The sequence below is a fragment of the Candoia aspera genome, chromosome 10 (genome assembly GCF_035149785.1).
Source record: "Candoia aspera isolate rCanAsp1 chromosome 10, rCanAsp1.hap2, whole genome shotgun sequence".
Lineage (NCBI taxonomy): Eukaryota > Metazoa > Chordata > Lepidosauria > Squamata > Boidae > Candoia > Candoia aspera.
Window position 1 is genome coordinate 3,609,824 of NC_086162.1, and position 24,547 is coordinate 3,634,370.

General features: G+C 45.8%; 2 protein-coding genes across 3 annotated transcripts; one reads left to right on the forward strand and one right to left on the reverse strand.

Annotated features, from left to right (window-relative positions):
• The first annotated feature begins 3,270 nt into the window (after positions 1-3,270).
• SYNC (syncoilin, intermediate filament protein) lies at positions 3,271-11,930 on the forward strand. The gene is made up of 4 exons (XM_063311743.1): positions 3,271-3,430; positions 7,595-8,554; positions 11,103-11,227; positions 11,740-11,930. Exons 2-4 carry the CDS (start codon positions 7,601-7,603, stop codon positions 11,798-11,800), a joined length of 1,140 nt encoding a protein of 379 aa, XP_063167813.1. The 5' UTR covers positions 3,271-3,430; positions 7,595-7,600; the 3' UTR covers positions 11,801-11,930.
• A 1,089-nt stretch (positions 11,931-13,019) lies between these two features.
• Positions 13,020-23,685, reverse strand: RBBP4 (RB binding protein 4, chromatin remodeling factor). 2 transcript variants are annotated; one of them, XM_063311723.1, is made up of 12 exons: positions 23,436-23,685; positions 21,865-22,012; positions 19,938-20,083; positions 19,331-19,504; positions 18,487-18,602; positions 18,225-18,385; positions 17,947-18,073; positions 17,661-17,738; positions 16,327-16,403; positions 16,184-16,241; positions 15,257-15,367; positions 13,020-14,008 (listed from the first exon to the last, which is right to left on the reverse strand). In XM_063311723.1, the coding sequence occupies exons 1-12, from the start codon at positions 23,449-23,451 to the stop codon at positions 13,943-13,945; spliced, it is 1,278 nt and encodes a 425-aa protein (XP_063167793.1). In that variant the 5' UTR covers positions 23,452-23,685; the 3' UTR covers positions 13,020-13,942. The 2 variants fall into 2 exon arrangements, with proteins under 2 accessions (XP_063167793.1, XP_063167792.1); XM_063311722.1 differs by lacking the exon at positions 23,436-23,685 and adding an exon at positions 23,173-23,296.
• Between the last annotated feature and the right edge of the window lie 862 nt (positions 23,686-24,547).

Consider the following 24,547-nt stretch of genomic DNA (forward strand, 5'->3'; position numbering starts at 1 on the left):
CCCCCCACCCCCCGTCTCTACATTTTGCTAAGCTGGTCAAATTGGGGCAGACCAATTTGGGATTTATAAACAGAGCAGCCAGTTTGGCATGGAATCCACTGCACTGACGTTCTGCACCAGAAGAGCACTTATGCAGAGCTGCTTAGTAAAGGCCTGGTCTACTACAGTGTTTCTCCACCTTGACAACTTTAAGATGTGTGGACTTCAACTCCCAGAATTCCCCAGCCATGCTTCCCCCATGCTGGCTGGGGAATTCTGGGAGTTGAAGTCCACACAACTTAAGGTCGCCAAGGTGGAGAAACACTGATCTAGTGTGTGCTTTGGGAGTAGGCTCCTACACAAAATCCTGGACATGATGCCCAGAGACCGCACCAAACAACCTTTCTGTCCTGCTACTAAGAAGCTTTTGATAATATCTGGGAGTTGACCCCAAAGAGAGAAAATTAATTGGGATTGATGTGTTAGATCATGATCAAGACACCTGCAGACCCTTCGCATCCTGGACATAAACTGTTTCAACTTCTACCATCAGGACGGCGCTACAGAGCACCATCAGTCAAAACATCTAGACATCGAAAGAGGTTTTTTCCTCTTGCCATTGCTCTGTCGAACTCCTAATTAATGTAGCCTGATATGATGATGGACATGACTGCTAAGACGTGACCGGTAATGCTCTGTTAAATGTGGACGTATGTTAGACCACAGATGCAGTATGCTGTCCCTTAATTCTCCCTTTAAATATGAGTGTGTGTTAGTTAATAGCCGTAGTATTATTTTCCTTCAATTCTTTCCTTTTCTTGATGGTATAGTTTTAATAATACTTTATTATGGTTTATTTTCTGACGTTATGTAAATATATTGGGAGCTCTTGCACCGAAGTCAAATTCCTTATATGTCTAATCATACTTGGCCAATAACGTATTCTGTTACTTTGCTTATCTGCTTTTTTGCAGCAAACCAGGCTTAAAACAAATCTTGAATTAGGCAGGACTACAGATTTATGCCAATTGGGTACAAATTTGAGAGACCTGTTTAAAGGTATCCTAATAAGAATAAGAATAATAAAGCAGAAAGCAAACCAAAAGGAAAAAAAGAAAAAAAAATCAGGACATTCATAGAGAACGTTTAACTGGAGATCATCCAGGAGGTTACCATAGAATTTATTTCCCTGTTTCTTACCATAATTTCTGCCGCTGCCCCAAAATAGACCATCTTGCTGTGCCTCAGGGCAGGACTGTGTTTTTAAAACACCCCATTTAGGATTTGCTACAACGGGCAACATTGTTCTTAGAAACCGTAGCTGCCTTGGGTATTATCCAACGCTTGGCCCCTTCCTCTTGCGAGGCACACAGGCCCGTGGTTGCCTGGCTATGTCCACAAACAGTTAGCCCTTGCGGTCAGCCCTTGGCATCCACCCGCAGTCCAGAGGGGTCCTCTCCCTCCCTGGCTCCCACCCACGTCCCCCTTCCGTCCCAGGACCCCTCTCAGCACAGGTGCGTGGACTTGCCAGCTCAAGGTGCCAACCTTTTGGATTCTTTTTATGCCGTAGAAGGCTCTTTTCTACCAGCCCTGCTGACCCTCTGGTGTAACTTTGCTGGCAGTTTCTACACTTAGATCGACTTAGCTGGGTATTTATATACACATGCAACATCGCCCAAGTTAACAGCATTCCTACACTATTGAGTCAAACACCTCTCCACGATTAGAGGGGGAGAGCGTGGGGGTAGAGCTGCACTCTTGAAAAAGTACAAGAACACATTTAGGTTTTTTAAAAAAGAGCACTGTATTTTATTCCTTTTAAAGCTGCTTCTTTTGTGTTTACCCAAGTTTTTGCAGCGCAGCTGTACCTTGAAGTGAGCAAGCCAAGGAGACCTTACGCGTGGACGGAGGAGGAGGGAGCCAGCGAGCAAGGAGGAGGAGCGGGTGGCTTCGTGCCATTGGTTTGTTAAGGAAAGCTTTTGTGCTTGGTCAATTCATCAAGCAAATGGAAGCCAGCAAGTGCTGCAGACGGGTTACATGGGCCAAATCCCTTCGTAGAACCCTTGTGATGCCTCCTTTCCGTAATGATGCCTCTTATTCATTATTCCAGTACGTGAAACCTTAAACTACTGTCCTTCATAAACTTCCCTAAAAGTAAGTGCACCATATCACGCAGTGGGGCCGACAGCTGCCTGAACAAGCACAGGAATGTTTACACACGGCTGCCTTGACTCACATCCTTCCATCACACCTCACATCACATGGGTCGCCTCCCTGGCAGTTGTTAGGGTCCCCTGCACTTTTAGCAATGGGCTCCTCAAACACAGTGTCCTTAAAAAGGAGGCATACAGGCAAGTATGTGATATATTGTGGCTGCTGTTTTAGAACACAGCACAATTCAACTTTTTGGCTTCGGACACTAAAGTGGTTTCAGCGTCCTTTGGTTACTCACAAACAGCATCCTACTTGGAAGGGGGCATTTTGGCAAGTGAGTCTCTTACCCTTCCAAAAAGCCACTGTTAAGATGTGGGTTGTATTTTCACAACACAGAGAACTATGGCAGACTTAACTATGGTTCGCATAATCCAGTGTTTCTCAACCTTGGCCACTTTAAGATGTGTGGACTTCAACTCCCAGAATTCCCCAGCCAGCCAGGATTTCTGGGAGTTGAAGTCCACACATCTTAAAGTGGCCAAGGTTGAGAAACACTGGTATAATCAGTTCAAGTTTTGTCCTAGTGTGTCCCAAGAACCGTCCAGTGTGAACTTCTGAAGGCAGAGATGTACCAACTTGCATGGTAAAATGCAAGCTACTTCTTTACCCCTTTTTTATGTGGAATGCAGCAGCATTATTAAAAATGCAAGGAGACTCTTCAGGGTCGGGGCATTGCTCGAGTTGGTAAGACCTCCTTGCATTTTATGTGGCACACCGGCCCCAGGAATCGGCAGCTTTCACGAGCTGCAGCTGACGGCTTTTAATAAAATGTGTAGTTGGAAAAGATGCTACCAGATTCCTGTTTGTTTCATTTTTTGCCACCACGGGCTCACACAGCTCTCCTCCTCCCACCCTTGCATTTCCCGGGCATCTCAACCGCCACCCGGGAGCAGAGCGGATCCGAAGAGAGGGTTAAGCAGGGGAGTTCCGCCCACCACCGGCACATCCCGGCGCCAAGCCCCAGCCGCTCGGCCTCCGGCGATGGCGATGGCAACGGCGATGGCAGGCAGGCGGACAGCAGCCCTCCTCCTCCTCCCCCGCCTTCTCCATCCTCCTCCCTCCCAAGCAGAGCTCCGGTGCCTGCCCTTTCGGCTGCATCGCCAGGGATTCGGCCGAGCGCGAGTGGGGGGCGGCGGCCGGGGGGTTTCAGGTTTCTCGCACTGTTTATTAATAACTCCCCACTCGTACGATCTCTGTCCAGCCCAAGGCTCAAGGCGCCCAGTTCCTGGAGAGGCAGGTAAGAAGCGCCAAGCGGCTCCCGTTCCTTCCCGTGCTTTCTCCGAAGGCTTTCTGCGAGCGGCGGGACCCCCGGCGCTCCTCCGGTGGCGAAGGGAACGAGCCACAGTCGGCCCTTCCCACTACGTCTAGCAGCCGCTTGGGGGGAGTGACGCCCCCCCCCCTCAAAGGTCTCAGCTGAGAGTCAGGAGCTCCAGCCAGCAGGAGGTCCGGGGCGGGGGCGGGGGGGCAGCTCCGCGTCTTGCACCGTCTCCTGCGGCCGATCCCGGCCCCTTCGGACAAGGGGGAGCGCACCCAGGACCGTCCGGCCGCCTGGCTGCGAGCTGCGCGGGGGGCCGGCCCGGGTGCAGGCGGAGGTTCCGGCTGCCTTAGGGAGACGGGCTTGAAACAAGCGCCCCGTGGCTGCTGCTGGGAAACCGGTGATCCACTCAGAAGCGCCCCGTTTTTACGTGGCGAGGCGCCCGCACCCCGCCACCGAGACGGCGTGGGCAGACCGCGGCCGGCGGTCTTATAATGGGTTTGCAGATGGGGGAAAACTGCCTTATTTGGGAAAAGGGACCGTTAATCTCTGAACATATCTGATAGCGCTCGCTGCTGAAGAGCGTTCCCCTGCCCTGCCTCAGCTCGGGAGGGGGCACTCGGGGTAAGCAGCGCTCCTGCACGGGCCCCACGGAAGCCGCGGCGGGGTTCGTCAGGCGGACGGGGTGCGGCGGATCACAGCCACGCTCCCCCGCTGCTCCCCGCCGAGAGCGGCCGAGGGCGCGGCGGGCGAGCAACCGATTTCGCCCCCCCTTCCTCAGCCACGTGTTGCCGCGTCCTTTGAAAGCGCGGCTCAGAACCGGGTGGGGCTTCGGCTCCCTCCGTCCGCACCGCTGGCTCTCTTTGGGCGTCTCCTTCTGGGACTTTTTCAGACTCTCCGTTTGCTCAGGTAATGCAGGGCGGTCCCGCCTGGTGGGGTGGCTCCAAGGGCCATCGGTAGCATCCAAAGGGCAGCTGAAACTCTCGTTCCCTTCGTTCAAAATACTCCGGAGCCTCGAATCCCGAGAGACCTCTCCTGTTGGCTGGAAGGCCGGGATTCCTCTCCAGCCCTCACACAGAGGCGGCGTGCTGATTCACGAGGGCGCATCCTGCCCCTCTGAGGCTGTGAAAGCATTTTCAGGGTTATTTTCAGAAATTAGTGGCTTTTTAGCAGCATGTATCGCCTGGCTTTTAATTTGTCAGGGCAGTAGAATACATTCTAGAATTCTATCCCATGATTCTTTGCTAAATGTTTGATTTGTCCCATCCATACCTAATCTTTACTCATCAAATGACATCCCATATTACAACTACTGGCTTCCCTGCACACTGATTAGGCATGTTTTCCTAACTCACCTTCCTCTATTAGCACAATCCCCTGCTTTGCCAGCACCATATCAGTCTGAGCCAGAAACTGAATGCATGAGATGGATTCAGACTTGGTGAAAAAGTGGTTTGGCTTCTTTACATGTTCTGGGAACAGAGCCAGGAGGTCTCTGTCGCACATGAACTACAATCTAGTCCAGTTGTGGCAGAAACAATCGGAGAGGAAGGAAGGAAATGAAGGCAAACGTGAAGAAGAAAAATACCGCTGTAGTGCTCTATATTTTGGTTTAATCACAGTGTGGGCTAAGGGAAGACCAGGAGGCTGTGGAAAGAAACACAAGCACTTTAGGAGGTGGGAAGTTGCATATGTTTAGCAGAGAAAATCCAACATAAAGTGGAGAGTTCCTAAATTTTTGGAATTACATAACACTGACTCAGGTTTCCCCAATCTGGCACCCTCCAGATATGCTGGGATTAAAATTCCCCAAATTCATAGCCAGCACAGCTAAATAAATCACATCAATGTCACAGAACCACTAATGGGTTGGAGGTTTGTTCAGTATTTATTTAAAAAAAAATGTTGCCAAGGTAAGGAGGAGATATACATGTATTGGTACTGAAATACTTTCGGCCATGCTGATTTATCACACTTTTCTGCCTAGACCACAATCCTTACATGCAAGAAGGGGTGGGTGAGCATGCAAACATTTGAAGCAACTGGCAATATTTTTCCACATAAAGATTCCAACCTCAAAGCAGCTGCTAATGTTTATTGACAGAAGAGAAGCTGCCGACTCCTCAGACAAAAGGCTTCTCAAGCCCAGCACAAGCAGAGAGAGGGAGAAAAGAAGGCTCATCCTTGGAAAACAAGGATGGATGTGGGTGGGTGTGGGTGTGGGTGTTGGTGTGTGTGTTTGTAGGAGGGGATCAAGCAAATTACAAAGACAAGAATGCCAGATCCCTTCCTGAGATCACCACCCCCCTCCCTCCTTCTCTATCTCACTTTTATAGTGAGATGGGCAGTGTATAAATTAAATAAATGAATGAATGAATGCCAGTGTTTCTCATCCTCGGCGACTTTAAGCTGTGTGGATTTCAACTTTGAAGTCCACACAGCTTAAAGTCGCAGAGGATGAGAAACACTGATCTAAGTTCTGGGGTGCTACAGATCATTACGCTGTCAGCCCCTGTCCCTGAATGGGGAAATGCCCCTCCCTTGGACCTGGATGGGGTAGAACAGAAGATCCTACTTCCCCAGGACTGTTTTTCAAAAAATGGCTTCACTTTTCCCCTTCTTAAACAGGGTTATGAGGCCCCAGAAGTTTTGAAGCCATGGTGCTAATACAAACTCAATGCTCACAAAAAGTAAAGGGTGTTTATCTTAATAAAGACAATGAAGTAAAGACTTAAGAAAGTAGCCAACATCACTGCATGAGTCTTACTCTGCCACCAACCCTGGCAATCATTGACCTGGGCAAAGGAGTAGACTTGAGTAGGAGCAGAGTTAAAACCATCTAGATCTATCATGTAGGGTCTATACTACCCCTGCCAACTTCACTTTAGGAGTCTTAGTTCTCCTAGGACTTTGGGGGCATGAAGCCTGTCTCCTAGGCCCAGTCAGGAAACCTGCTCCTAAAGTCCTTGCTTCTTTGAGGACCTTCAGCCAAGGACTCCTTGGCCCAAAGGAACTTCTAACTTCCTCTCTCCCTGAAGCCCATTCTTCTGCTTCTTTCTGGAATAGGACAGTCTTTAGAAAGGCAGAGTGCTTAGAATCCCTGCTAACCTGTCCCTCTAGAGCAGGGTTCCTCCACCAGGCTTCTGTGGTTCCGCAAGAGGTCACTAGGGGGCAACTTCACATTAAAGAGATCAGTTTCATTATTTTTAGTTTGAGAACACTGTTAATGCATATATACAGGCCTACCCATGAAATGAATACAATAATTTTGTAACTTTTGGCCTCTATTTGAGCCTGACTCTGCAGGGGTTCCCGAGGCCTGAACAATATTTCAAGGGTTCCTCCAGGGTCAAAAGGTTGAGAAAGGCTGCCAAAGACACACTACATTAATGCACAACCACTGTTTTCTAGGGAAAAATAGTGTATACACTGTTCTGTCCTTCCCATATTTAGCTCCCCCCCCCCGAGACTGTTAAGAGCCCAACAGCACCTGCCTGTGAAGTAGTCATGCAGGGTTTTTTTAACACCTCCACCCAGACTAACCATTGTTAGAAAGTATTTAATAGATTCTGCCTGTTTGTCTCTCTTTTCTGCATTACACCCATCTGCCTCCCTTCCCAGAAATAAATGTTAATCATTTTGCTAAAAACCTTCCCTGCTCCAGGATGACATCATGTTGAAGCTGTTTGGATGATGGCTTAGAACAGGCCTTGCCAAATAATACAGTGGCTGCTTTGAGTTTTGTGGGGAAGAGATTAAGGAGGGGCCCCAGGAATTCAGAGGCAGGACTGATGGTCGGGTGGCAGTTTCATAGCACACCCCGTGTGCTGGACCACAATGCCAGCCACCCGTACACCTTCCAGCCATTACGTTTGGAAAATGGATTTCAATTTTCAGAATTCTGTAACTCAAAACAGATTAGAACCACTGGGCAAGAAAGCTTTAAAAAATCATGTTAACAGCAGAAAAGCCATGCAACTGTGACTCCATTTCAAACTCTCCTTTCCCTAAATAATGCCCTTAAAGTCTTTTTATGACTGACTGATTTAATGACTCTATTTTCAATACAGAGCAATAGCATCCGTTTGGCACAAGGACATGCCTATTTCCCCGGATCTGATTCACAGTTTCTTCTCTATTTTCAAGGAAGGGATGGCAGATTTTGAGCCTCTGATGGAGCAGGGTAGTGAAGAAACCCTGGAGCCAAACACTGCCGGTGCAGGAGCGCTGTCAGAATTGAATGCAGAAAATGTCCCTGAGTTGTTCTACACGGACCCCATCAGGGTTCAGTTCCCACAAGATCCAGAAATCACTGGTGCCTCACTGGAACGCCAGGAATCCATGATTTGCGAAGACCTGCATGCTGCTGAGAGCCAACACGTGGGCATTGAGGATCTTGGAGAACGTTTTCAGGAATGTATTGAAGCAGTAGAACAGCTGGAGAGGGAGAGGGACCAGCTCATTAAGGAACTGACACTCTTACACCAGCCGGCTCTTGAGGAGATCCAGCAAGCCCACGAAGAGATCCTGGAAGCCTACAGGCTCCATGCCAAGACAGAGCTTGAGAAGGATAACTTGCGGGATGAGATTCGGCAAGTGAAGCGGAAGCTGTTCAGGGTGACGCGGGAATGCGTGGCATGTCAGTACCAGCTGGAAACCAGGAGGTATGAAGTAGCTCAACACGGGGACTGCCGAAAAGAACTGGAGAACAGGGTCAACCAGCTCTCGGGAGAGCTGTCCCAGTTGAAAGAGACTTGTCAGGAAGAAAAGGAACGTTTCAGGCAAAGGCTGCAGGCTCCGCGGCACCAGAGGAACAGCCGCCACCTCCAAGAAAGCCGCCGGCTTTCCATGGAGTTTGAGAGCTTTGTGCTGGAGAATCGTCAGTGCTTGGAGGAGCATTATGAGCCTAAGCTGATGCGCCTCTTGGAAAGGAGGGAGGCCAGCAGCAAGGCCTTGCAAAAGACACAAGCTGAAATCCACGGACTGAAGGAAACCCTAAGGCCATTGCAGGGGGAAGTCAGCAAGTTACTCCTGCAAAACAGGAGCCTGGAGGAACAGATCCTGCTGATCAAGCAGAAGCGGGACGAAGAGGTTCTGCAGTACAAGGTAAGCCTTGTGGCCTGCCGCTGCCCTGCTCTGCCTCGCTGCTGTGCCGTACGTGCCCAGCAGTGTCGCTCGCCGGTGGTAAGAGGGGTTCTGAGCTAAACTCGATTGTTGGGGGGAGCTCCTTCAGGCTGCAGGCAAGTGAATCATCTGGACCACCTCAGGAAGAATGGCGCCCTGGTACTTCGCCCTGGAACGTCGGCTTCGCGTTTATAGCAAGCGTTCTGCGTGGGAAAGTATTTGAAGGTGTGGCCCCGTCTTTGGCACATGTGCAAATCTAAACCAAGCACATGGGCCGTGATGGCGCCTTAAGTTCTGCAAAGCAAGCCAGAGAGAAGCTTGCTCATTTTCTATGCCGTCTACTTGTATATGCCGTACCTGTGATTGCCTTAACTAACAAGCCCTAAAACTTTATAGCATGTACGTATGAATAACTAAAGAAATTGATCTGTGCTTTCTGTAAAACACGCTGTAACCTCATATTCAGTTTAGAAAGGAACCATAATCGTGCTGGTCCGAGAAACAAACCCGTAGTTCATGATCGAGCTGTATCTTTATTAGGCTTCCAAGTTCTCAAGGCACTATAAGCAGGAAGTTATTTTAAAAAAGGGGTTGTAGAAGCAGAACTCCCTGCCATTTATCAAGCTCAGTTTCCTTCCTGGGCTGTGGCTGTCTGCAGATCAGTAGCAAAGGTGGTGGCCCTGTTCTGTTTCCTCCTTGGTTTCACAAGTTCTTTCAAGGGTTGGGTTTTATGATAGCCGGAGAGTTGGACACGACCGTGCAGGGGAAACCTTTACCTTTATCCTTGCTTATATGCCGTTACTACTATATTATACGGGGGACAAATGTTGTGGAACCAGTTAGAAAGGGATGACACTGTTGAACTCCTGAATACATTTATTTTTGACATCTCCTTTCCCAAGTTAGAACAGCTTTCCGAATCGATAGCACACCTTCCAGATGCACAGGGACCGAAACTCCAGAACGCGTGGGAATTCCCAAAGTTGCACTTCCAAGTGGGCAGGAGGCTTCATTGCTCTTCTTCAGCTATTCATATCCTCTGTGTTCAAAAAGGGAAAACTAGCAAGATTAGGGAAAGCTGTTCAGTGAGATTTGAAACCACGTGATTTGATTCCTCTCTGGAGACCATATAAATAACTGTCTATTCTTGTGGCCACACAAGCAGAGCTTGTTTTCTATGAATAGGACTGATCTGTGACATATTCAGCCAAATAGGACCTTGTAGGAGCCCTGGGTCTTGCGTGACATCGGAATAGAAGGGTTTTTAGACTCGCCAGGGCCCGGCCTCAACTTTTCTTTTCAGGGACAGACTACAACTAACAAGTCCAAATGTGCCTGAAACACGAACCAAGCGCTATCATGCCATCTCCCTCAACAGAAAATAAATAAGTATCATGAAGCATCAGCACAAGGTGATTAGATACATTGTCAAGCTAGTAAATAATGCATCTTTAAAACAGTTTAGTGTCTTTCATATGCAAAGATAATTAGAAGGAACAAGATCATGTAATTTCATGGTGGTAAAGGAAATTTAAAGCAAGGAGTGGATCACATCGCTTCTGCAGGCAGGCAGACTTTACAGGGCCGTGACGACTGCAAGGTACACAACCATCAGTAGTCCCACAGAAGGTTCACATTCCTCCTCCTGTAGCTAAGGTCATGCTGCAAAATTGTTTCAACAGTTATGTGATTACTTGCAGTTTTGGAAACTTGAAAGTTTTCACGTTATTTTGTAAACTTTGATTTGGCCTTAAAAGGGTATTGTATTTTTTTTCTCATCATTCCTGTTTTTCATGTAATTCCAAAATTAAAAAAAAACCACACAGAATATATAAACAGCAGTGTTGTAAACACATTTTTTAGTAGTAATTTGTTTAGTAAATCAAGGATTTATGTTATATATAAACTAAGTCCACACTGTTGGTATATACAATGTCTTTGGTAGCCATTCTGTGTTTAAGTTACAGTAGTCATTATATACATTTTTGAACTTTTGTCAGCTGCCCAGAGCATTAGTGAGATGGGCAGCCATATAAATAAATTTAAAGGAATTTAAAGGAAATAAACTACAGGCAACCCTCATTTAATGACTGCCTTGTTTAGCAACCATTCAGTTATGACCATGACGACAAAGTAACTTTATAACCAATCCTCACATTTATGACCTCCGCAGGCCTTCTGTAACGCAAAGGACAGTCAGATCGTAAGCAGTTTCATTTAGCAACCGCTTCGCTTAACTGAGTTGCTGGTCCTAATTGTGGTCACTGAACAAGGACTACCTGTAATTTATTCAAATAATTTTAAGTTTATAGATTCCATCAAGGATGCTGTTTGTGATTTGGCTAAGGATGTGCAAATGTCTCCTGTGCTTGCAGGTTTCAATTTACTTGTCCATTCCCCAAGTTCGCAATGGAATGTTCACTATTGGAGCATAGCAAAGCCACGTCAACCCTGACTGCAACAACCAAGAATTAAAAGCTGCTTTCTTTTTTAGAAGACCATTTACACGCCAGTATTTTCCCATCCACAGGAGCAGGTTGAGGAGATGGAAGACAGAATAAGGGAACTGAAGAATGGAGTTCAACTTCAGCAACGAAAGAACCAAGAATTGGAAGAACTGAAGGCCAGTCTACATCAGGAACTCTCCATTTACAAGTATGTTTTGTTTCTTTGAGCAATACCCATGTAAAAGCAAAATAAGGAAGAAAACACCAGTAGTAGAGAAAGGCTTGAAAATAATTTAAGAAAGATGCCTTGGGGCCAGAAGTCTTGGTTTCCTCTCTTTCCTATTTTGCACATCACTTCTTGGCCGTTGGGCTAAGCAGAAGTGCAGTATCCAGCTCTGTACAGAGCATTTAGAAAAACTATGGTGGCAAAATTAGTATATAATCTAATTATTTCATGCATACAGACAGGATACATTTTTGGTACAGGATTCAAATTATAACTGGAATAAAGATACCATACTTTTAATATAAAACAGTTGTATGACTTTTCATACTCTGTAGTTGCATCCTTTTGTTGGCCATAAGTAGGGCCTACAGGAGTTTCAGTTTAAAGCACCCAGAGAGCAACAGTCGTTTTGCAATGCATTGTTTTTTTGTAAAGTAGAATTGGTGTGAATTACTTCCCTGAGCAGCTGGGTAACCAATTTTCCATTCTCACAGAGACTGCTTAGAAATTTATGGGCAACTCTGCAAATCAGAAGTTAAACAAGATCAAGAATGAATCCTACGCATGGCCATCCTTCCCCCTGCTTACAAATATGGACTCATCTCTCCATCCAGCTAGTAACAACCAACACGCAAGACTTCTAGGATGGCAGTTCGCATTTTTACTATGTCAGAAAGAATTACAATTTTTGAGATGTGGTCGTTATGACAGATCTGATGTTAACGGAACACCAGATATGCAAAATGTATGCAGGTGACATGTCAACACCTTTGTCAATATTTAATTTTCTGTATAAAACTTGTTTAAGAATAGCGAAGCCAGCTTTTTGTAGTCTTGCAATTTATGTTATTAACAAACTCAAATCAAAAACGTTTCATACAAGAATTGCTTTCCTATACAGGTTGTCCCTGACCTACATCCATTTGGTCAGCAACTGTTCCAAGTTGTGACAGCACTGAATGAATGGTGGTCACAACCAGTCCTGGGAGTTCCGGCTGCCCCAGCACCCCCATGGTCACGTGACTGTGATCTGGGTGCTTTGCAATACGTTCGCACTTACGACAGGTTGCCAAGCACCCCACAATCATGCGATCGCCACTCGCAACCTTCCCCGCAGACTTCCTCAGAAAATCAACGGGGAAGCTAGCAGAGAAGGTCGCAAGTCCTTGGGGTAAGTCCCCCCATTGTGGGATTCAATTAATGACAGCAATCAGGACTGCGGGGGCTGTTGTCGCTAAGCAATGCAGCCGCACTTTACAACTGCATCGCTCAGAAGCGGAAATTCCGACCCCAATTGCTGTCCTAAGTCGAGGACTACCTATAGTAACAAATAGGATTATGTTAATTTAATGCCTCCTTTAGGACTACAAGCCAATGGATCCATCCTATTCAAACCTCACCAACTGGAACCAGAACCATAATCATTTCTTGTATTTCCTAGGTCAGAAAAAGTCAAATGGAAAAACGTTACACAAAGAGATAACTGGTTTTAAAATCAAGAAGCTTCCAGAATGAATCTATGTACTGAACAGAACCACTGCAAAATGCTGCATAAACACAACTGAACACAGCTCTCAACCTCAAGGCCATCTTGATTTAGCCAGCAACACATAATTACACGATTTTTATTCCTAGTGGCTAAGAACAATTTTCTTCAGCTTATACAGCTGACCTATACTTCATAAGAAACCTAGAAGACAAAACTTTTCGATAATATATAATTTGATAAAAAATCCACATGTGTTCAATTAAAAAAAAAAAAAGACAAGTCACATTCTACATAAAAAAATGAATTTATTTCACTTGAAGCTTTTGTACAGGGTCCATGAAGAGTTACATTGGCTGCTGGTGAAACAGTTTATCAAACCCACACAGCAAATATTTTGAGGCAAGCTGAACAGTATGTTATCCACATTTTCACCATTCTTTATTATGTATACCTGCTACCAGCGTGCAATTCCAGGAAGCTGGGCATAAGGTCTGCGGTCTATCATTCAGCCGAAACAAACACCTTTTACAACTCGGTCTCCCAAGTTAAAACACAAAAACAGTTAACAGGAAATGAAGGATAAACACATTTCATGAAAGAGGCAGAGAGCCAAGCAATGTGCAGGTACATGGGCTATTACTGTATTATAGTCATATCCTAACATCCTCACCAGAAGATGCCAGAGGAAACAAGATGTTACAGAGAAATCCGGAAAGAGATCACGGATAGCAGCTAGAGACGAGGATGAGAACTGATGAGCTTGTATTGGATTTATCCACAGAGAACTTGAGGCCTAGAGAGCAAAAGCAATGCCAACTCTCTTACGGAGGGCATCAAAAGTATTTATAGTAAGAGAGAATCCTCTCCACTCTTAAATTCACTCAACATTTGTACTGCGACAGTTCAAGCATACCTTGTATAATTTTTTTTAAATCACAAATTAATCTTGTAGTTGTGGCAACAGACCATTCACACTAGCATAACTCACAAATTCTTTAGAAGAGAAATGGTTAGAAAAACGGTCAGTCTGTCAAGAATCGACAGCAACCTTTTACATTCTCAGATGAACAGCATTCACAAATGAGCCGCTGAATGCACAGTGTGTGATTTGTCTCTCTCAAAACAGCAATGTTGTCGATCTTAGGATAGTTAGAACAAGGCAGGAAGAGGACAGTAAGAGGGAAATAACAAGAAAAGGGGCCAAGTATCTAAGATCCTTGCCCTTCTGGATCCACACTTCCTTCAGGATCTTCATCATTATATATGTTCTCTGCCTACAATCGGAGATGAACAGAGAAAGAAAAGTATTACTTTGGTGGGCAAAGAATACCAATTCTGAGGGCAGTTGTTAACCATTCCAAGAGAAGAGAAGATACAGGTAGTCCTTGACTCACGACCATTCGTTTAGCAACCATTCAAAGTTTACGACAGCACCAAAAAAGCTATTTATGACTGGTCCTCTCACTTACAACCATCGCAGCATCCCCACGGTCACAATTCAGGTGCTTGGCAACCAGCATGTATTTACAACGGTTGCAGTGTCCTGGAGTCACATGATCCTAGATACTTGGCCCCCTTTCTTGTTATTTCCCTCTTCCCAGCCAGCTTCCGACAAGCAAAGTCAATGAGGGAAGCAGGATTCACTTAATGACCATGTGATTCACTTAACAACTGTGGTAAAAGGTCGTAAAATTGGGCATGACTCACTTAGCGACAGAAGTTCCAGTCCCAATCGTGGTCATAAGTTGAGTACTACCTGTATATGTAGCTCATGGTTGAACTGTGGAGTCCTTGGTGCTCTCTAAGCTTGGTTGTTTGCTTGCAGACGTTTCATTACCCAACTAGGTAACATCATCAGTGTGAGTCTGCAAGCAAACAACCAAGCTCAGAGAGCACCAAGGACTCCACAATTGTTAACCATGGCAGTGACAGGCAACATTTAAATAAGCAGTGAGCAGCTTCAACACACAACATTGTTCATGTATTTGTTAGTCATAGGGATTCTATTATTCTTTCCCCAAATACTTGTAAAATGATAAATTCCTTTCATTAGCAGAAGGTAACTTTCAATAAGCACCACCTGCTGCACTAGCAATAGAACGTCCCATTACCATAACACAACTACTTCTAGGGTCAATATTGTTCGCACAAGGAATGGCTAAAAGATCACAACACTAATGAAGAACATTCATCCAAAATCTACACTTCGGTTAAGTTAAGGTAAAGGTAAAGGTTTCCCTTGACGTAAAGTCCAGTCGAGTCCGACTCTAGGGGGCGGTGCTCATCTCCGTTTCTAAGCCTTGGAGCCGGCGTTGTCCATAGGACACTTCCGGGTCATGTGGCCAGCATGACTCACGGAACGCCGTTACCTTCCCGCCGAAGCGGTACCAATTAATCTACTCACATTTGCATGTTTTCGAACTGCTTGGTGTGCAGGAGCTGGGATTAACAACGGGAGCTCACCCCGCCGCGCGGTTTCGAACCGCCGACCTTCCGATCGAAATAATCAATTGAACACTTACCATCTGCCAAACTTGCATTATATTGTCTTCTGATACAGAACAAATTACCCAGGGTTCATTGGGATTCCAGGAGAAGTCAGATATCTTTGCAGTGTGACCCCCATGAATAAACTAGTATCAGAATCAAGAGGCAGTGATGTAAATATGCAAAGGAGCAATACTATCAGAAGCAACATTTAAAAAACCCAAAGTGACCTGCCAATATAAAATTCATTAATCTTCAGTGCAGACTTACTTCTAAATCAGTGTATCACTTTTTAAAAGCAGATTCTAGAATACAATAAAACACCAGCCTAGCAATACAGCGACTGAAGTTTTCTATTTTAAATTATATGGTAATAAAAAGTTAACACACATGTGCAATACTTATTGCAGGAACTGAACTTTCAGGCAAACCTTCTTCTCCAGATCACTCCATTCTTGGTGCGGCCCAGTGGTTTTTCAGAACTTAATCCCCAAAACCAAAACGGTTTGTGGTACACCGTAAGACTGAGGACAGATCACGGCCAAAACATTATGAACCACTTCCTATTTGGAGGATTAACTTCCTGGAAATCACAGGACAAGCCCAGGAAGGACCAGACTGATATGGCCGGGAGAAGAAATGTTGCCCGCTGTGATCCAGACAGTACCTTTTGCACACCCCTCACAGTAACTATAGGGTGCCTGAGCAAGCATCACTCAACCACACACTTCGCTCTCATTCTACTCTCTCTCTCTCTTTCAATCAGTAAGAGGTACACTGCAGAGTAGATTTGGAAAGCAACTTCCAGATTCTAGGACAAAACAGATGAAGGAAGGTAGCAAAAGGTTGTTCAGTCACACTGATTTTGGCATTTTTCAGGCAAAAGATGGAGGAGGGAATTACTTCAAACAGGGAGAAGTAGCAGAGATACTGTTGTGGCAAGATTAAAGCATTCCACTTACCAGCAATTCAGGAGGACCATCCTCTGCATCTTCAGGAGATTGTTCTTCTCCGATTTTACTAGAAAATAAGACAGAAGTGGGATTATATGAAAACCATTTCTGGTAAAATTAAATGCATATTGTTACACTAATTTGATGCTCACCTTAAATCCCAGACATTCAACCTGCGATCAGTACCGCTGGAGGCCAAAATAGTTTCATTATGTGGTGACCACTGAACCTGTGAAGTAGGATGAAGCAAAACACACTGTTGTAGTATGACGTTACGTGTTTAGCAGCATCATAACTTCAGATGGTTGCTAAACAGGGCAGTTGTTAAGCAAGGGCCACCTGTTATTTAACATTAATTTTTGGCTTTTAAGTGTAATTGTCATGCTTGCAATTCAGTATCTTCAACAAGAACTCTTCTCGGTCTCTGCTTACTTGATTTATTCCTTTTGCTAAGCCATTAAGGAGCTAAAATACTGAACAAACTAAATAGACCCCCATTTATCAGTCACTTCCTTAAAACCACAAAGTATTATATGCTAAAGAAATATAAAATCCAGGAACACTGTCTAACTAGACTGGCTCCTTCCATTCAGCAGCGCTGTATTAGGCATACTGCCAAGCAAAACTCTGCTATTTGCTGTATGATTTTAGGGGCCAACATAAGGAATTGAATTTGCTTGTTTTGGGGAGCAAATCACAATCCCGTGAACATCCCTAGAGAAGATACAGCACAATAGAACAAGGAGCAATGTTTCTAACGCACCACCCACATATGGGTAGAGATTTTCACTGACTGCTACCAAGGATTACCAAAAGAAGGATGTTCTTCTTTTGTTCAAGTGCACCAGGGTTAACGCTTTGTGGTATTTTGAGCAAACAAGTTGTGTAAGATATTGGGCTGGCTAGGGGGTATGCAGCCAACTCCCAACTACCAGAGATTCTATCCTTGTGTGTTCATATCTGCAAATCACTGCTTTAGTATCTATTTGTCATATCCTATTTCTACCAGCAACTCAGGAATAAGCCCAATTCTAGTCATTTCCATTCTTCCATCTGTTTCCAAGGAGGAAGGAAAGAATCCACCAATATTGGTGGAGTGAGACAGTAGGATAAGGAATACAGCATTAAACAAAAGTTAAATATTCCCATCCAAGCCCCTGTTTGAACCTTTGTTAGTCCTTCTCTAAGCCAAGCGCTGCATCTGGGACACAACATGCCACTCTGGGGACTTTCCTCAGAAATGTGGACTCCTTGCTTAGAACAGTCTAAATTCCTAACCTTAATTCCATTCTGTGGCTAGGTATTTGGCCAAAAAAAGTTTAATGGCAGGTGAACTCTTGTGCACTCCTCTTGAGCAAAAAACCCAAAACAGTACATTAACCAAGTGTTTATGCCTTAACTACAGAACTTTTGAAAGGTCTTCTTAAAAGCACCCAACTTGTCAAATGATCAAGAGCAAAGCATCCCGTAACATTATGTAACTTACCTGAAATATTTCATCTTTATGTGACTCAAAGGAATGCAGCTTTAGTTTCAAGTTTCTCAGATCCCACAACGCAACAGTCTGCCCAGAAAGATCAAAACACAGGTTGAAAAATTAAAACATCAGCCCTTTATTTCATGTGCAGCAGTCAATACAGTGTAATCATACTTAATTATTGACAATTCTCCAATACAAAAAACCTGCCTAACATGCTGATCCAAAAGGAAGCCCCTTAACTTGCAACCATGAACTGAAAGGCGTAACACTATACACAATTCTGCTCAGGCACCTTATCAGCTGATCCAGTAGCCAGGATGAACTCGCTGTAAGGATTGAAAGACAGGCAGTTCACTTCAGCAGTGTGAGCATCCACCGAATGGCTTGGCTTGGAAGTGTTGTTTGAACGGGTGTCCCAGCTTAAAAGAAAATAAAGAAATTCAGGATGAAAAATTGTTCTGATAGCCTAGTAATATATACATTACTGTAAGTGTGATTCATTTTTTTATAAAGAGAAGAGGGTTTTGTTAAACAAATTCAGTTCGAAATAAATGATTCTGCTTTGCTTACATCATGAGTTTCTGATCGTCGGCGACAGAGCCAAAAAGAGATTCATGGAGCAAATGCCAGGAAACATCTTCCACCACAGCTGTATGACCAGTGAAGATAGTTTTAGCGTCCACTACTTTCCCTTCCTTTGGAACAGCACTTATGTCCCACAAGCAAATAGTCTTAAAGAAGAAAAGGGAGAGAAATTGCACTTTGTAAGGGTAATTTACCGGGCAATTAACATCTGCAATGAGATGTGCTAACTAAGCACATAGCTACTCACATGATCATCAGATGCGCTAAGCAAATGCCCACTTAGGTTTGGGTTCCAAGACAGGCCGTAGCCTTCTTTTTGATGCCCCCGAAGACGCAGATCTGGATTGCACTCGCCAGAAGGATCTACAAAGCAAGCCGTGTTGGAGCAAAAGTAACAGCTTAATAAAATAATAAATAAGCATTGCTTCTCATTTTTAAAAAAATTAACACTAGGGAATTGCAAATAGCAAGCACACAACTGCTGTGAAAAAAATGTCAGCTTTAACTCCAACCTGAAGCAGAAATTAAGAAAACCTGACTGTCTAGTTGAACAACATAATTAAACTGTCACTCAAAACCCTTCCCTGTTAACCACTGTCATACACTTTTCCTATTTGCCAGAATACATAAAGGTATATTAAATTTCCCTCAATAAATGTTACTTATTTTTTATTTATTCCAAAACTGTTCAAAGCTCTTAACAATCAAATGTTGTTTTTCTGAAAAAGCAGACATTTTGATGTGTTATGTACAAGGAAAGCATTAACCTGTTGTATCAACTGAATTCCTGAGTCAAAATTTCAAGATCCACCATCCAGTATGAATATAAAGAAAAATGCTCGGATGGCAACACTAATGAATTCAGCTTGAGCATGGAATCTGATTGTACAATTAAGTGTCGGGTTTTTTCCAATAATGTTAGTCCTCTTTCCACCAGTGAAAGTAAATTAAAGAGCAGTACATGAAGCATGATTGATCACGAGCAAGTAAACAATTACGGACATTCAAATAGTGATTACCTGACCTAACATAGCATTCTTAAGATTATATTCCCAAACTGCCTATGTAAAGACGTGCAAATAGGCAAAAACCTGGCTTGGACGGATGCTTGGTATAATCAAATACCAGAACATCACTGGATGGAGTTTTCGTGGCAATAATGCAAGGATTCTGAGGCATGTAGCGTGCTCTATTCACTTCTCCTTCATGGTTGATCTTTATTTCAATTTCGATTTTTCCACTAACAGATCCAAAGCCCCCAAACTCTGGAAATAAAGATAAGGATCATAAAATCCATTTTGCTGCACATCAGAGGATATGAATTGAGAACAGAAATATAAGAGCTAATGCAGTAACACAATACAGGGATCTAAATGTTTAACTCTGGAAAACACTATTGCTGACGTATAAACTGTGCTTAAACAAATATGACATTACAAAGCTTTGGAATTAATTGACCTCTTTACCTAACAAAACCAATGTTGCTGACATTTCATGTTAATAGTAATCTTTTCTACTAGCACATTATCAGATATTTGATATGCACCAAATACAACAGAACGATTTAAAACCCATTAGGCAGTAAAGCCAAAACAAGAAATCAGGGACACTACAAATCAAACAGGGGAGGCAATTACACAGCCATGTTTTAAACAAAGGGTCTAAACCCACAACAAAAAAATTACTTTGCTCTCTTACCTCCCTTTTCACTATCATAATGCGAGGCATCAAACTGGGCATCATCGTTAGGGAGCTGGACACTGGCTATCACAAGGTGATTCTGTTCATCAGAGGTATGAGTCCCAAGAACTAGCCGATGAATGCTGAAATCTTTACCTTCAGGTCTGTAATGCCATTAAAAAATGAGAAACTTTAAAGAACAGGAAAAAGAAAAGCAGGACTAATTAAACAGGGTCACTGAATATTCTTCCAGGCAACACTACAAAGGAAAAGCATCCTTCGACAGCTTAACGCACCCACGAGTGCTCAGAATACTTTGCCAAGGAAGAAAGAGACAGAAGCTCTGGCCACTTTGCACATCTTCAAAAACAAGGCAGACTATTTATGGGGGGAAAAAAATAAGACCAGCCAGATTTCATTTCTGCTAGAGCTCAAATCCACCATGGCTCCACTGGGTACAAAAAACAAAAAGCAACCTGCTTTGAGAAAAATCTGTGAAGAAATTCTTTTGCACTTTTGTACCACTCTGTGCAGGGAAGAGCCATGCAGCAGAATAGTCTGACTCAGAGGAGAATGCCGCGCCATTACAGGAAAAACATGTGAGTCCCAGGAAAGGGGAAAGTATGAGAAAGAGATTCAAAACAACTCCAGCTCACCCATTACGTTGAAGCAGGGAGCGGTTTTGATAGCTTCCTGTTATAATATCCTAACTGCATAAACGTTTGCGCCAAGACCCCTCACGATTCCTGTTTCCTGATGATGCCCACCTTGAAGATCTGACACTATTTTCCCAGGACTGTTCGTTATCTTTCCTGAAACAGCTCCCCCTCTGCCTTCTCTGAGTGATACCCATTTCTGACTGGTCTGTACCAGAACTGAACCAAAAGACAATTGTTCTGGGCAGAGGCATTCTGAGGTAGGATGAAGAACAAGAGGACATTCGTGAAAGGAAGGCAGGGAGGAAAGGAAAGTGCTGGAAGGATCCAGAGACCACGTGGGCCAGTGGGGTATGTGATGTTGGTAGCTGCTATGGGGAAGAGGGAAAAACACACTTGCCTTGCCCTATTTGCTCCATAAGATCACTCCTGCAGGTTTTGTTTATCAAAACCCAGAACAAAAATGTTCTAGATTTTGTTTCTGCCAAACCACAACTCATCCATAATGGTTGAGCAAAATTTCTGGAATAAGATTTATTTTGGTTAAAACACATTTCCCTTTTAGTGCTCACCCCTACTTATTAACCTTCGTGTGGCGCAGAGTGGCAGGTGGCAGCATTGCACCCTAAACTCTCCCCATGACCGAGTTCAATCCCAGCAGAAGCCAGATTCTCGGGTAGCCGGCTCAGGCTGACTCAGCCTTCCACCCTTCCGAGGTCAGTAAAATGAGCATCCAGCTCACTGGGGAAGGTGACGACTGGGGAAAGCAATGGCAAACCACCCCGCTCTATAGTCTGCCAAGAAAGCATCGCGAAAGCGGCGTCCCCCCAAAGGGTCAGATATGACTCGGTGCTTGCACAGGGGACCTTTCACCTACTTATAATAAGTTAATAAATAGAACAGCTGCAGAAGAAAATTTAAAAAGTATGGTGAGGATTACTGTGTGCATAGAAGCCTCACCCCCAATATACACATGTCAGAATTCAATTCCATTCTACAGAACTTAATGCACTGTGCATGAGTGTCTGCTAAGGGGTCTAGGAAACTGAATGAATTTATAATGTTTCATGCTATCCAGACAACAGAGAAAGAAAGTATACCCAGCTTGCAAGAAACATGTGCATGCAAAGACTGTTAGCACCTAGAAATAATAGGAATAAGATCCTAACATTAACTCTAAGCTAAATGCCAATTACAGGTACAGTTCCAGCAAGTTTACTCAGAAGTCTCACTGTGTTCAATGTATTTTATACACAAGGGTGCTTAAACTGCAATTATTTGAGAATTACCTGGTTACATCAGGGAGCCACTGAGCAGTCAAGCTGGGCCATTCCAAGGCATGTGTCATTACAAGATCATAAAGAAAGGGAGTATTCTTTTTCCATATTTTATATTCTTCATTGATCACTCGTTCCTCCACTGCATCATCAAAGGCAGCTAACAATGTTTAAAGTACATATAGAATTAATGCAAACCAATTAATCTTATAGTTGCATGAAAACAAATTATTACCAACAACACAAGGTACTTAAGAGTATGAGAAAGAAGGGAAAAGCTTACTTTTTACATACCATAAATTGTATTACACTAAGTAGTTATGTATGCTCACAGCCTTACTGGGAGATGCAAAAAACCTAATAATTAAAGATGCAATCCTATACTCACATATTTCAAAATAAACCGACTAACTCAAAAAGAAATACTCCCTAATAAATATGAATAGGAGAACACCATCGTTTTCTTCTGTTGCGAGAAATTATTTTCCACAACATCAGTGCTGTAGTTCCAAGTCCATCAGCAGCTAACTTGACATTTTCGTAACACAAAAGCACATGACGGGGATCAAATCCTCATTTGCTGGTTTTAACGCATCAAAAGGAAACGCGATTCTAGCGGACAGTACAACCATGGCTAAGAGCATCAGCCTCCAACCTAAGAAACTGCTTCAAATTCTTTTAGCCAAGAACTCACGCCGTGCATATTCCTAGGACTACATCTGAGCCATCAAATGGCGGTATTTCCCAGCTTGCTTTGTTTCAGGAAAAACAAACCAACCGCGCAGAGAACGGTCTCTTCATGGGGGAAGTAGGTCTCTGCCTCCCCCGTGCGGGGCTACACGAAGAATGACCGGGGCGAGGCGGGCTGGCCCAAACAATGGCCCCTCAAGGATCCCCGCCATCCCCTCGTGTAAATCGGGCTGCGGGGCCCAGGAAGGCAAGAGGGAAACCCCAAGCGCGCCTCGGCCTCCATCTGCTTTCTCCGGGTGCCGGGAAAGAACGGCCCCCCCGCCCGCCGGCGCCGCCTCCCTTCCGCCCCGCGGTTGGCGCTGCGGCCCCCGCACGGACGTTGCTCTTCTACGGGGGGGCGCTTAAAAAAAACGAGGCGCGGCCCAACTGCAGTTGCGCCCTTGAACATCCACCGGGAAGTCTTGGGCCGGCGCGGGGCTAAAATGCCGGGGAAGGGGGGGAGAAGGGAGCGCGCGCAGCTCTCCCGCGAGGGAAGGAGGGAGGCCGAGCGGCCGGCCGGCACGGAAGCCCTCCCCGCCCCGGGACGCGCCCCGGCCCGGCCGCCGCGGCGTCGCCGTCGCCGTCGCCCACCTGAGCCATCGGGCAGCCCGGCCCGCCTCATCCCGCCGCGGAGGGACCCAGAAGCGCGGACGGGCCGCGGCGAGGAAAGAGTTCGAGCGGGCGGGCCGAGCGCGCGCGGCGCACCCCATTGGGCGGCGCCGGGGAAACGGGGCGGGGCCAAGCCGACAGGCGCTGGGATTGGCTGAGGGGCTCCCCGCCAGGGCGGGAAGGGAACGTGAGAGCGGGGCCTGTTCCGGCGGAGCCTTCCTCTCAGGGGCGCCCGCCTCGCCTACCTTCCTTATCCGCCATGATGCCGACTCGTCGAAGGGGCGCGTGCGGCGTCGCGGCTCCCGGTTCCCGGCGGCTGGCTGGCTGGCTGGCTGGCTGGGCACGCCTCTATTGTTTTGCGAGGCCGCCGCCGGTTTCTCTCCCCCCCTCCTTCGGCCGCCGCCTCAGAACCGCCGCGGCGCGCGACGCGTTCGCGCCAACGGCAGCCAATCGCAGACCGTCGCCGCCGCGGCCTCCTCCGCGAATCACGAGCGCAGGAATGGCAGAAGGGGGCGGGGCGAGGCGGACGAGGCGAAGGCCGCGCGCGCGCCGTGTCGCCCCCTCCCCCTTCTGCCCCCTCCCCCCGCGGGACCCGCCATTTTCCTTGGGCTGAGGGAAGGGAAGGACCCGAGAAGGCCGCGGCGGAGGTCCGCTCGGACTGCCTCTTGACGGGCACGTGGGGACTCGGCCTGCCCCTCTGTGAAAGGGAGTAGTGGGGCCGAGGGAGGCGTCTCCAGCGCTACGAGACGCGGGAGCTCCGAAATACAGATTGCCTCGGTCCCGTTGGAAATAAAGATGCCGAAGCGCGTCCCCTTTTTGGCCCATTTCCGGGGGGTTGGATTTAAGGCTGGCTAGCTGAGGATTATGGGACTTGCAGTCCCAAGGAGGCCTAGGCTGAAGCACCTTGGGGGAAGAGCAGGATAACTGGGGGAACGCACACAAACAGCTGTTACTACGTGGCCAACGTGGCCAATGATGCCCTTACTGGGAGGTGGGCTATTTTGCCTTTCGGGGATACTTCGTCAGGCAGAAATCCAGCAGGTAAAGCTGCTTTGGCAAAGGCAAAAAAAGGAGATCTGCTTTATTTCCTTTTAAAACAAGTGATAGCCCCGGGGTGGGGGAGGGGGAACAGCTTCCCCCAGTGCTTATTACTTTTTTCAGTACCTTATCTTGTAGCCCGCTTAACCAGTTATCTGGGTTTTGGAGCTAAGGATCAGACCTGTTAGTACCTGGATGGGAGACCACCAGGAAACCTCAGAGCAGACTACGGGTTTTTTTAAAAATCCCCCCCAAAAGGCATTGGTGAGCTGCTTTCATACAGTTGCCGAGAAAGTTGTGTGGGTATGTCTCTGGAGTG

Coding starts and splice junctions, on each gene's coding strand:
- SYNC (XM_063311743.1), top strand. CDS start 7,601: ATGGCAGATTTTGAGCCTCTGATGGAGCAGGGTAGTGAAGAAACCCTG. Junction 8,555..11,102: donor AAGAGGTTCTGCAGTACAAG/GTAAGCCTTGTG, acceptor TCCCATCCACAG/GAGCAGGTTGAGGAGATGGA. Junction 11,228..11,739: donor CAGGAACTCTCCATTTACAA/GTATGTTTTGTT, acceptor CCATTCTCACAG/AGACTGCTTAGAAATTTATG.
- RBBP4 (XM_063311722.1), bottom strand. CDS start 23,203: ATGAGGCGGGCCGGGCTGCCCGATGGCTCAG. Junction 22,013..23,172: donor CGGGCTGCCCGATGGCTCAG/GTGGGCGACGGC, acceptor AAACATTGTTAG/CTGCCTTTGATGATGCAGTG. Junction 17,739..17,946: donor CTACTGGATCAGCTGATAAG/GTGCCTGAGCAG, acceptor CTTTCTGGGCAG/ACTGTTGCGTTGTGGGATCT.